General features: G+C 44.0%; 1 protein-coding gene across 1 annotated transcript in view; it reads left to right on the forward strand.

The window, feature by feature from the left end:
• The window catches only part of LOC129113214 (E3 ubiquitin-protein ligase RNF43), a 77,977-nt gene that overhangs the window by 40,221 nt on the left and 24,263 nt on the right, over positions 1-13,493 (forward strand). The window contains exon 2 of the mRNA XM_054625415.1: positions 8,465-8,578. Within this exon, the coding sequence (XP_054481390.1) occupies positions 8,465-8,578 (114 nt within the window). The remainder of the gene's footprint in view (positions 1-8,464; positions 8,579-13,493) is intronic.

Consider the following 13,493-nt stretch of genomic DNA (forward strand, 5'->3'; position numbering starts at 1 on the left):
ATTTTTGCTCTTTATTAAAGCTAGGGTAGGTACATTTTTTTTGTGAAATTCTCATTATATTCCGACAGCGAACAATGAATCAAATGCTCTGATCAAAAAAAAGGATAACAAAATCCTGTATCTTTGGCTGTTGCATATTAATGATTTTTGGGGAGTGGCTTTGGAGGGAGGCCTGAAGAGACGTGCTGTCAGTCATTACTTGGCGACTTCCTTGCTAGATTTTGCTAGCTACTTTCATTGGAAAACTGTTTGCAACACTGGGGCAGGGTTTTTATTTTTCAGATGGATAATTTCGTAAATCTAGCATACTCTTGCTGGTTTCTCATGATTACCAAACCTAGCTTTAAATGATTGATTTTAAATGGCAGTTGTATAGTTAAACTTTCAGGCTTTCCGCGTCCTCACACAGGGCTTCATGAACAAAGAGAAAGCTCTTTGGCTGCGTATGCCACCGTACAGTTGCATCCATTTTTAGCCCACAAGCTGCGTTTAAGGGTTTAGGGCTTTATGAGGTTGACTGGAAGAACGGTTGGAAAGCAGGAGCAGCAAGAGGAAGCGGGAAGGGAGAAAAATGGTTCCTTCTCATATGCCATAATAAAGTTTGACCCCTCTTCAAAAACAGCATATTGCCACAGGAGACATGTTAATGGGTGGGTTCGGGGGGGGACGGACGGACATGGGATTGTATTTCCAAATGAAAGAGGGATGTTAAGAGCACCCCCAGCAGCCTACTGGTGTTTAATTTTATGTGCAAATGTGTAAAAAAAAGGGCACCTGTCTCTTGTTAAAGAGAATCACACTACAAACCTCCTCCTCCCTTTCTGCTGAGAGTTGGTTGGTCCACCATTTGGTCCAGACCGAAATATCTAAATAACTATTGGATGGCTTGCTATGAAATTTTGTGCAGACATTCATTATCCCCAGAGGATGAATATTACTGACTTGGCTGGTGATCTTCCAAGTTTTCTCTTATCTGGTAAAATATCTCATCATCTGCTGGACGGATTGGTGCATAATTTGGTATTCTTACACGGTTTTCAGACCATGTGTCCTCATGACTTTGGTGACCCTTTGACCTTTCCTTTAGTGCCACAGTGAGGTTGGCATTTGCGATTTTCAGTGAAATGTCTTCATAACTTTTAGACAGATTGCCATGAAAATTGTTTGATCATGATAAAAACTGGTGACTTCACTTTGTCCAATACTTAAGTTTATGATCAAATACCTGCAAAAGCAATGGCATCCCAATCAGCCTCACCTGTACTCCTAATTAGCAGATGTAAAGTGCAATTACTCACTAAGAAAAGTTTTAAAAAGCCCATAATTGACAGTTATTAGGGTACATATTAGCTTATAACAGACAGCTCGTCCTGCTTCTTTCTTCTCATATTTCCCTTTTGTCTGTTTCTTTGTTCCTCTCCTCCTATAATTTGGAGCTCCCTCCTGTGAACACCCTTCCTCATTCTCCGGGCTAAACTCTTTCCACATAGCTGACCTTCCCAACCATAAGTGATTGACACATTGAAAAGTGCGGGTTTTCTCTCCGACTGATGTTGTGGAACCTGAGAGAGTCCTTAGAGTGGTCCTGCGGGCCGGGGACGGGCCGGAGGAAGCCTGGAGGGCCTGTGGATCTGGCCCCCGTGTCTAAAGGGAAGAAGGATCACTGCAATACTAACAAACTGCTGGGTTACCAGGCCACTGACTTGTTATGACAGGGAAGTGCTGTGTTTACGTTCACCTCGGGAGCTTTGAAATGTATAGTGCAGCGCCGGCCTGAGGCTGATGGAGCGGCCCTGGTCATTGGTGGTGGTGTGTATGTTTCGGTGTGCAGATACGTGTTTGTGTAAGACCTCAGAACCTGCGCAGGAAGCGTGGATGGGACACGGGGCTCCATCTTTTCTCAAGCAGTTTCCATGGTGATCCCAATGCGACCAAGACAAGATGCCCATTGAGTGTCTCTAAGTGCTTTGTCACCCGTCTCAGAGAGAGGGAGGTAATTCTGCTTTTATTTACCGTAGCAGCCATATTGATAATAAAAACTAAAAAGGGCCCTAATATGTGCTTTGTGGCACTTTAAGCAGGGCATGAGAGGGGTCTCAGTGTCACAACATGTCTTCTTGTAGTCTCATGTACAATCCACTTCAACTGGTCAGTACCTAACATATTGAAGTTTGTTGCAACAGCCATAGATTGTAGTTTATTGTCACACTAGTGCTCATGATTTTAATGTTTTTCTGTGTGTTGTTTGTACTTTGAGCTTCAAATACAATTCTGTGGCGCTCGCAGGGTGTGTCCCTCTGACTGTCTATTATTTCTTTGGATCTGCAACCAAAACCTGGTTGAATAACACTACAGATTGTGGACAATCAAATTCATGGCATTACAACTCCCCCATTGAGCTCGAAAAGTATTCAGTATTTTCATTAACTTTCAGTTTTAGTGAAAATCTGCTGCACTGATCCAAGAACAGGTACCTAGCTTGGTTAAATTCATCACCAGTTCAACTTTTTTTGCTGCATGTCATGATAAAACCTTCTGCTAAATGAACAAAAAAGATGGATGCGAGTACAAGTATATCCCCTCATCATGTGGTATTCCACTGGTACCAGTGCTCAGTGGCTCGGTTTAACAACAACAGTCAAGGTCATTCCTCAGCTTCCTTTCTTCAAGACCAGTTCCTCTTCCCTCTCCAGGTTCTTTCTTCTCCCTTGTCTACTCCCTTTTATAGAACAGAGACAGTCTGACGGGCCTGGAGTCGGGGAGAAACGCTGCTACTTAAAGAAAGCGCCCGGGCAAATTTGGGGCTGGTGGTAATTATTTGGGCCTCATTATGGGATCGCGTTCCCCCCCCTGAGTCATTCTCTGCGGTAACCGTTACTGGATATGAGGCTGACACTGTCAATAAAGCGAGAGGGGAAAGATGACACGCCTTTTGTTTTGACAGGACCAAAGCAGTAATGGCTCCCGTTCGTTTGCATTTGTAAAGAGAGGAGAGGCGAGGGCCTTTTTTCCAGATGCTGTGGTAGAGAAAGACCCTCGACTCGGCTCTGCTGGCACCGCCCGACCCCGGCGTCCCTCTCGTATCAGCCTTCCATGTAAACCTACTTAGTGTTGGGTCATGGGATACTGTTTGATGGGGGAGTGCGGTATGAGGAATGTGTATCTGTGTCATCTGTGGCACTGAGAACTGGACCGCACTGTGTGTATGTGTGTGGAAGCCAGCGCCGCTTGATTATTGGTCCAAGGACGGATATGACATTTGAGAAAACGAGCCCCCCCCTGAAATAACCGCTAAGACTCTTGCACCCAGCGCTGAGAGACTCACCCCCCTGCAGGAACACAGAGGGACTTTTCGCAAAGTAGACACACGCTCATGCACACACACACATACATGTTCACATGCAAGCACACGCTCAGGTGCCTCTAGGGACGTGCATAGCTGCGCTCTCCTTCGTTAACCCGTGCTCTTGGGGGAGCAGCGGGTCAGTGTCTCAGCCCGTCCCGTCACCTCAGGCTCCCTCATCCCTCAACAAATGCGGGACACACAGTACGTGTTACCCAGTAACCGGGGCAACTAGATTCAGATCTCTTTCAACTTTTTAACATGCGGTGCCGTTTCGCCTTTTGGCAACCGCCTTTTTTTCTGCGCTTAAAACAAACATTTGCCCTCGTTACAGAATCTCCTGCCAAGTTGAATAAGACAGGGCTTTGATTAACAACCTCGGAGACAGATATAGAATCATTAAATGATGTTGTGTGGTGAGGCCAAATCACTTTCCGTGCATCCGAGTGAGAGAGAATCAAAATAGAAATTAACTTTGTAATGAGTTTTACATTACTGAATGAAAGGAGTCTAATAATAGGAAGGTCATGCTGTTAACTTTTCTAAACTCACTGCTAGCTTTCTGTAGCAGCGCACTCTGACTCCTTTCTCACTTTAACAGCCTGTGTGGAAGATTTTGGCCCTGTATGTGTGTGTGTGTGTGTGTGGGGGGGGGGGGGGGGGGTGAATGCACAGAACAGGTGTGTTTTTAAATGGTGGAGTGTCAAGAGAATGAATGAGACAAAAAGACTTCATTAGATTTTGAGCCCAGACGTGGGAGTCACCCGCTGAGGAAGTGGAACCCGGGGAAAAGATAGTATGTGCTTTTAGGTGTGTGTCTGTGTGTGTGTGTGTGTGTGTGTGTGTGTGTGTGTGTGTGTGTGTGTGTGCGTGTGCCTGCGTGTGCCTGCAAGCTCCCATGTGGCAGGGTTGATTGAATTCTCCCCTGATGTGCACTAACCTGGCAGGCTTTCCAGGCTTCTGGGCAGAGCTCCATTGAAGAAGCCGTTTGCCGTCCTCGCTCCCCGTCTCGATTCGTACCGTGTGATAGAATTATCACACTGATGCATGTCTCTCATCTCCTACTAAACCAATCAGCTTCTTTTTAATCATTCTTGAAGAGCCGTATGACCTGAGCGGCTGGTAATTGAGTGGTGAAGCTTGATGAGAGGTGCACTTCTCTTTTTTCCTCCCCCTCCTCCCCCTTAACGCACACTGACATAACTGCCTAGGCCTGGTTCCCTGCTGGCAGCAGATGAACTAGAAAAGCTCTCTTGCTGATTATTGGCAGATGAAAAAAGAAGATCCGCAGGGCTAAGCGAGAGGGGGAAAAAATATATATTATTGACTTCTCACCGCAGCTACTATTTATTCTCCCCTTTTTCTGTCCATGTATTTGTTTTTGAGGCTGTTAGATGCTCGCCTCAGAATATTTTTGGGGTAGTCTTTTGATTGAGCTGGAAAGGAATGCCTTTAATCGTGGCTACAAAGGAACCGAGGGACATGTCCCCGTCGGTTTTGCAACAGATCTAGACAGATGAGGAGGAGGCGGAACGGAGGAGTGAGCATTGTTAACAGTCTGTGGGGAGCTGCTTGCGTGCCCTGTGGTTTCAAGTCCCTGTGAAATGGAGACTCAGTGATTTGGTTTCCCAGGCCCCCTTTTTTTTCTCAGGGCCGCACAAAAAACAAATGAAGACGTTGCAGTCTGTCCTGGTTGCGATTTATAGTCCCATTGCAGCGTGTTTCTAAGTGGTAGATGGCACCAATGGTGGCACATTGAGAGAGTGTTCGCAGCCATCTGATTGCAAGTGGTATGGGCATATTTAAAATAGAAGTTAATGCTTAGTCTTGTCAACGATGCAAAACAGACACTGTGACCATAGAGGTGGTTTCCCCTCAGAGCCTCAGAAGAGCCAGAGGAGAGCAAAACCAGCCGCTCCTTCAGAGCTTGCTTGGCTCAGCTTTGGGATTATTATCTGCTTTATTAGGTATGATTGCACCGTCCCGTGCGTCGACATGTTTAATATCACAACAAGATCCAAACATGACCGACCAAGCCTGAAGATTCTAAGTGTTGTCATTTTTACGTTTCCCAGAAACCTATAGTAAAAAGAGAGCAGAGGTCATGGCATCGGTGAAGTGGTGTCATTAAAAGATATTTTTTCTTATTTCTTTTTCTTTGTTGAGGGCCAAGTTCAGCTGTAGGCCTCTAATTTGGGCCTAGTAAATGTGGACTGGTAGAGGCAGCTGGCAGTGCAGCATGCAGCCCAGGCCAGGGGTTCAATGCCGTGTAGCTGCATGGCTTCCATAACAGGGGCTTCCATTCAGGAGACATGAGAGGGTCTGAAAACATTATGCAGGGCACAGTCTTCAATCAGAATTATTAATTTCCTATTTCATCTTCAACTCTCACAAGAGTAGAGAAACATAGGACTTTCACCCAGGAGACTGATGTTCGTGTCTTGAGTGAAACAAAAAGTTAATGTTGACTTATTTTAACTTACTTTTCTTACATAACTTACAAACTTAAGTAAGTTACTTACATACTTTAGTAAATTATGCAATAAACATACCAATTTTAATCCAAAACACAATCTTTTCCTGAACCTAACCAAGTATTTTTGTTGCTTAAACAGGTCCACACTGCAGGGGCTTGCGCTGGTGCATTGATTGCTCCTGTTCATGGACATTCCTAAGAGAACGTACAAAAAAATGACAACATTTTAAGGAGACACAATTAAAACTGTTGAATAAGGTTGTCCCTATCAGGTGATTGCTAGAACCCCTTCACTGACACCATCCCTCATGTTACAAATGTGTTCATTTCATCTGAAAGTGGATATTAAGTAACATTTTCATACAACGATAGGAAGAGGAAACACGCAGGGACGCACCAACGTCAATGTTTATTTATTTAAAAAGAGGCAGGGGAGAGCAAAGTAAAAATATCTAAATTGGACTTCTCTGCTTGCTCCCTACTTTCCCTAACTAGTTTCCTTGCACTCTCAATCCTAATGCGTGGCTTTTAAGTTTTTACACCTGACCTCAATTGGCTAAATGGTTGTGACAGTAAAGTCTCTAAAGATCACAATCATACCAATTAGTATTTTATTCAGACTTAAAAAAAAAATCCTTAATGCAAATATGTGCATATATTTCTTTAATCAAATTCTAATTTATATGCATACATTTCTAAATTAGCTGAGCTACTCCTTATAACCTTATAACCTTATCATATGCCCTCTGACAACTGCAGAACTCTCCCTGGTTGGTAATCACTGGTCTGAGGGTCATTAACACATTTCTCAGATGGTGTTTGTGCCAGAGGTATTTGGCTGGCTGGGTTCCCCAACTAGTTTTGTCATCAACACTCGTCGTATTAATTATTTGCGCTATGTAAATCCACTGCACCGTCCAATCACTACGCACAAGGTGTTTCCCTCCTATCGTCTTTTACCTCCGTGCCCCAGAGTCTTCTGTCTTTCCCTCTACTCTCTCTCTCTCTCTCTCTCCCTCCTTGTGACAGACATGCACCAGCCCTTTGCAGCACATTACGTCAATTCCCCTGGACCGGGGGGGTGCCAGCTGTTGATGTCACCCTTGGGTCTTTTTAATTTAGGGATTTCCGCTGGGTGAGATGAGGGGGAGCCCCATGACCTCAGCCCACAGCCACATGAAGGGGCCCACCGGGGCAGAGCCAGGTCGGGACGGCAGGGTATGGCAGGGCAGGGTGGGACCGCTCTGCTGGGGTGTGGGTGAGCCCAGCGTACTGGGCCGTTGCTGGGTGATGGGTGAGCTGTAACATGGAATGATGGAGGAGCATCACGTCGGTGCCCTCATCGATGCCATGTAAGGAACACTTTGTGATGCGCGGGGGTGGTTTTTTAGGAGCGGTTTTTGCTCCCTTTCTGGACTGCCGTGCAATTCCTTGTACCCGTGACAGCATGTCTGTGACTTGCAAACACCGCTGCTATCCCTTGAGCCCTTAAATGCAGCCTTTCAGCAGCTTCGAATTTCCTCCCTTTCAGAGGGGATCAAATGTTCCTACCAAAAGACTATCTCGTTCTTTCAGTCCTCAAGGCTTTGAGTGGGAGTGAACATCGCCATCCATGTAATTGATTTCGCAGGGTGCCAAAGTTTTTCCTCTTGATATCAACTGTGAGCAGGTTTTTGAGAGGAAACGCCTTCATTGAAGACATAAGCTCCTAACCGTCCAGATTGTCTCAAACATTGTTTTTCTTTGACTTCCTTTAGGTCACATACTGTAGGTTAAATGTGTTTTTGTTATATCAGGATAAATACATTGGATGTATTGTATGATTGTAGGGGTTAGTGTTATACGTTTAAATGGTTTACAGCTGTGGTTTGATTTTTCTCCACCTACGCCACCTCTCACCGGAGAATGAATATCTTTACACTTTACTACGATTATTCTTGAACAAATTCTCTTTTCCTCCTTTAAAAGATAAGCATAAAAGAATCAAAACGTTATGTTCAGTAATAGTGTAGTGCCGAAAAGCAAGTTTACACCAAAGTGCATTCAAGTATGTCAAATATTTCCGATGATTCGATCCAGTCAAATTAAGTTTTTTATCATCAATCCGCATTTGTCCTGTACTTGTCACCGGTACATGAGATTAGTAATAAAGTGTGCAGTTTTAAAGTTATTCTCCATCTTTGTGTTAAAAAATAACAGCTGCAGATTTCATTCTGTACTAGCTCTATTTGGACTATAAGATCCATCAGTGTTCTCAGCTGATTTTGTTTGCGATATTTTACAAAGAAGGTGTTGTGTGGCTTTCCTTGATCAAATCAACTGCCCTGGAATTTGGCAGTTCTTTTAAGGAAATATAACAAGGTATTGCTGCAGATGTTTTGGTATTTTGAGACCAATTCACATCTTTGAAGAACAACAAAGTGATACATCAGTGTGATTAGGTCGAGAGACTTCATCTTGGGAGCTGTAGATGAGCCGTATGTCTTCTCATGAAGGCTGCACACATAAAAAATGTATTCCTCTACTCCAGAAAAATCCCACCAGGGACATCTGCATTGCTGTTAATTTCAGATTTTAAAAGTGATAATTTTCCTTTCCTCGTATCAGAGGATAACCTCTTTCTCTCTCTTCTTTTATTTTTGCAGTATCACCCTCTGTCTCTGTGCAACACAAGCGAGGATGAACGACAAGAGAATGACTTCATCACCATCGTCAAACTGGAGCACAGGGTACCCCGCTGTCTGCCGCTGCTCGATAAGGTACTGCACACGCTGGTACAGACACACACACACACACACACACACACACACACACACACACACACACACACACACACACACACACACACACACACACACACACACACACACACACACACACACACACACACACACACACAGCTGAAAACGTTTCATGCCCTGAGAAACTTCCCTCTCCGTGACCCCTTCCCCTCTCAGACATGGCAGAAGACAAATAAACCATCCTGCCATCACGTCTTCTTCCGCTCTTGGATTTAGACTTTAAAGAGAAGATGATTTTAGAGGGAATTGTTTGGCAGGAGCTTAATGTTTTGTTCAGGACAGTGATCTTTCAGAGTGAGGGCTTGGACAGGAGGGGGTGGGCTTAGCTCAGCGCTGCTATGTAGCAAGTGGCAGTGAGCCCTGGCTTTGGATGTGAGGCTTTTTCAAGCCCCAGCTGTCACTGGTCCGATCCCAGCCAGCCGGCCGGCCAGCCAGAACCAGACACTCTGCTTCCCCTCTAATATGAACGCAGCCGGAGCTCCATAGATTCCACCCACAACCGTTTAGATGTATGTGCAACTGACCTAAATCTCCCCCCTTGTGTTTAAGTATCCTACCATACACACTGGCTGGCATCTCCTAACTTTAAAGTAGTGTGATTTAAAACTGTTGCTATTTTTTCCCCCTTGTTTTTTTCAAGTGGTGACAAATTAGCAGGCAGGAGTATAGTTAGGCGACTGCCTTTTTTTAGCCTGAGTTTTCTTTTCCCCCTAATTTAAAGCCATGTTTAGGAGCTGCCCGCCGTGGCGACGATGTAGAGACATTCCCACACTTCCCCGCTCCTTTCTTCCTCCTCCTGTTGCTCCTCCAGTGGGAACCAGACCAAGCGGGCCAAAGGGGGGGGTGTAGGTGGTGGTGGGTGGGCAGAGGGGTGTCACTCAAGGCTGACTCCAGAAAACAGTTTTGATTAAAGCCTTAACGGCAACACTATGTTGTCCCATAAACAAAACACAGTCTCTCCCCCATGCAAAAGTACCCTGGAACAAAAGGGCTGCTGCTTCCGAGTGCTTTCTCCCTCCCTACAGATCGCCTTTGAAATCAGGAGAAGTGAAGGAGGGAGGGGAGGCGAGGAGGGTGATGGTGGTGGTGGTCGGGGGGGGGGGGTCCTCTCTTGTTGTTTTGGTCGTCTGGAAAGTATGTGTTGCAGTAAACTCCGCTCCAGCCACCTGCATCCTCACTTCCGTAGCGAGATTCAAAGCTTTTGGATCGTGGTGGATTTATTGGGGGATTCATCGTGCAGCTGTTGAAGAGTTTGGCCTTTTAAAGGAGGATGAATCAGAGTGCTCGGGATGTGCGGTGCCAGGTCAGCCGTGGTCTCTGGATGGGACTTGTTTACAGTTTAGTCTGACTGCAGCCCGCCCCACTGATCTATAGATACCTCGACGGCCACAGAGGGTTCGTGTTGCACCACACACACTAGGAATAGACTGTAAACCAAACAAAGTGAGGCTCGAAAACCTTGAGGGATAAGGTTTCATTGTTGTCCTTTGTTTTTATTTTGGTTTTCAGAGGTTTCTATCCTCGGAGACATCATGAACATGGGAGATTCCTTTGCTGATTTGCAGTTATCTTTACCCTCTCTTGCTATTCGTTTCACTGAATGGATCTCACTGCACCTCTGTTTATTTCTGAGGATGTCTGTCCTGCAGGGCATCTTCAAATTAAAAGGAGACACTTTCTCCAGACGCCCTCAATAAGAAGTTGTGCATTTAATCATCGCCCTCTCCTGGTGCATTTTGCACCACTGGCAACCTCTCACCCACATTCACATATTTGTATGAAATGAGCAGTTTTCGTGCTACTCCAATCTTTGAAGTTGAAGTCTTTAATAATCCTATAATGCGGTCAATCTTAGAAGGATATTATAGTTCATCACACACAAGTAGAATTCCCTAAAGGAATATGATTATAAACCTTGTAGGAAACAACAATAAACAACATATGTGGAACAATAAATAACACTTATTATAAAGTAATATTAAAGGCGTACTTTAGGGAATTTTCTCACATTAAGAAAAGTATAGAAAAATGTAAAAGGAAAAACATAATTGATTGTAATGGTCTCCCCTTATTTTTTATTTATTTATTTGTTTTACCTCTTGGCCTTTTTTATCATTATTTTTGGGGTATGTTATGAAGTTATTTGCATTCATTTATTTACACATGTTTTTAAGGGCATCTTCACCCCCAGGTCTGCTACCTAACCACTCAGCTATCGGGTAGACTACATGGTTTATTTATTTTTAAAAACACCTTTACATGGTCAACTTTAAATATTCTAGAATAAGACCTGCAGTTGTTTCCTACAGATCTGTGTTTCAGATCCAGCTCTCTCAATGCAAATGCCTGAATGAAAACCCTCCACCGCTCCTGTGGTTTTGCATCATTACACAACACAACACAAACAGAGGCCACGGGCTTCCTCTGCCAGCATGTCGTGCTAGAAGTGATCCATCTGCTTTCCGCTAGCCAGCCTGGCTTTTTCTGTTGACACCAAAGCCCTGGAAAGGTTCTCAAGCTAAGTCACCCCCACGAACCACATGACTCGACGAGAAAAGACATTGCGGTGGCATGCCATTAGTGATCCTCTAAATGCGACACGAAGCTAACGTTGCTCTGGGTAAATGCTGTAATCTGTGCTCTTGGAGACACCGAGCTGACTTTCTCCCACTGCAGCTCTGTGATCCACCGTCAGTAAGAATCCAGCGTTTTGTGCAAACAGCGAGCGTTTACAGTGATTGAGTCTTCGGCCCGTGTCTGAACTTGTTGACTCTCATAGAAAGCCTCGCTTTTTGATTCTGCTCCTCTCAGATGAAAAGGGTTATGGCGTGATTGTGCAGTAATCCTGTTTAAACGCTCTTACTCAATACATCAATACGTGTATACGTGCATCGGCCGGTGTGTGTGTGTGTGTGTGTGTGTGTGTGTGTGTGTGTGTGTGTGTGTGTGTGTGTGTGTGTGTGTGTGTGTGTGTGTGTGTGTGTGTGTGTGTGTGTGTGTGTGTGTGTGTGTGTGTGTGTTACTTCAATGTGCCTTCAATATGTTTCTCTATCCAGTAGAAAGGTGGGCACTTTGTGAGGAGGCCGATCCAAAGACAGTGTCAGTCTCAGGGATAGAGAAGCGATATGTGGTATTTGTGATGTCATAAAAGCATATGATGGAGCCCCGTACCAATCCCTGCCCTGCAAATACATTATTTATTCAGCATTTGATTAAGGATGTGATGCATTGTTTCACAGTTATCTTAAGTTTAATTTATCTCTGCATACTGAAACGTAAGCAAGTCCATGTCATTGTCATACACAGAAGAAAATAGCAAATGTTGAGTGGGATAATTAGGGAATAGAGAATGTATTAAGCTTGTGTTAATGCAAAAAATAAAACTTTTCCAAATTGATTGAAGGTCAAAGGAAATGTACAAAGATTTAGATTTTACACTTTTTTACATTTTAGTTATTTAACTGATTTCATTATTAGTTGATAAATTAAATGTATTATTCAGCTCCTTGACTTATTTTATTTCATATATAAGTCTCTGTTTGCCAGGGGAGTTTTTTTTGTTTTTTACAGGGAAACAGTAGCCATCATCAGAACAGATCACGAAAATGTAACAACTTCTGCAGCTGTAGAATGGGTAACTAAAGGATGGATAATAATATGAATACTTTGTTCACTCCTGAAAACTGGTCCAGTGGTCAAATCTGTCCTTTAGTGTGGCCTAAACTTTCAGGCCAGGAAGAGCAGTCCAAGTGACAGGAAGTGGTTGAAAACAAGGGAAGCCCGTTGAAAGAGGAATAAATCACGGCCCTCATGACAATGTTTTTGTCTCCTTGTGTCTGACTGTCTGTAGGGGGTGACACTGACCTCAGACTAGTCCTGCCTGCTGTTTTTTAGCAAAGACGGGCTGGAAATGCAATGGCAGCTGCCTCTGGCTGCTTTTCCTCCAGTAGCCGATTCCAACGTCTCCAGTTCATCAGAGACGAGTCAAGCAGGAGGAACACAGGGGAACATCTGGAAAAAGGGGATTTTTTTTAGCTTTTAAGAGTAAATGCAAAAAGCAGCAGGTACACAATGGACATTTTGGCTAGTATGAAATGCATCAGTGTTAGCAGACTTCTGGGTTTCGCTTTGATTTCTCTCCCAAGAAAATTCATTATTCACTCGTCTTTGCCAGACAGATGCACGGTTTTCTTCAAAGGGATAAACTAGTTATTTCTATTACTCAAAGTTGGACTCTTTGTTAATAGACCAGCAAAGATCATGCACCTCTGAAACTTAGATTCCTCTTTTCAACCTTTTAAACATACAAAACACACGACAGACTTCTTGCTGTTTAAATATGAGATAAACTGTAAATCACTGCATAAAAAGTTTGAAAAACCATGCAGGGGCATTTACAAATCTGTTTTTCAGTCCTCTGAGCATTAAGCCCTGTCTTCCTGTCATATTCCCTCTGCTCTTTGTCAGATGGGTTTACGCTGCTGTTATCATTTCATCTTGAGTGCAACAGCTTCAAAAGTGATGTAGAAGTGGCTTTGGGCTTCAGCAGTATGACTGTTCCAAATATTTCTCCTGTCTTTGACTGCTTTCACTGACTGTTTTGCCTTTTCAGATATTTCCTCTGTCTGGCACCGTATGTGTCATTCCTTCTCTCTTTAGAAACGACAAGATTAACTGACCACGTTCCTCTGTTTGACCCTGACGACACAGTCCTTTCCCTCCCATTTCCTCTGCTGCTAAAGTTAGCTGCTGTCTTAGCTCATACCAATGTGAAGATAACTCAGTAGGAAGTACGTTGAATCCAGCAGCCTAATGGCTGCCTTCTTTTCACTTATTATGGCTCTTATGGTACCCACGATGTCATTTGTAATTT

This window comes from Anoplopoma fimbria, chromosome 24, assembly GCF_027596085.1.
Source record: "Anoplopoma fimbria isolate UVic2021 breed Golden Eagle Sablefish chromosome 24, Afim_UVic_2022, whole genome shotgun sequence".
NCBI classification, from domain to species: domain Eukaryota; kingdom Metazoa; phylum Chordata; class Actinopteri; order Perciformes; family Anoplopomatidae; genus Anoplopoma; species Anoplopoma fimbria.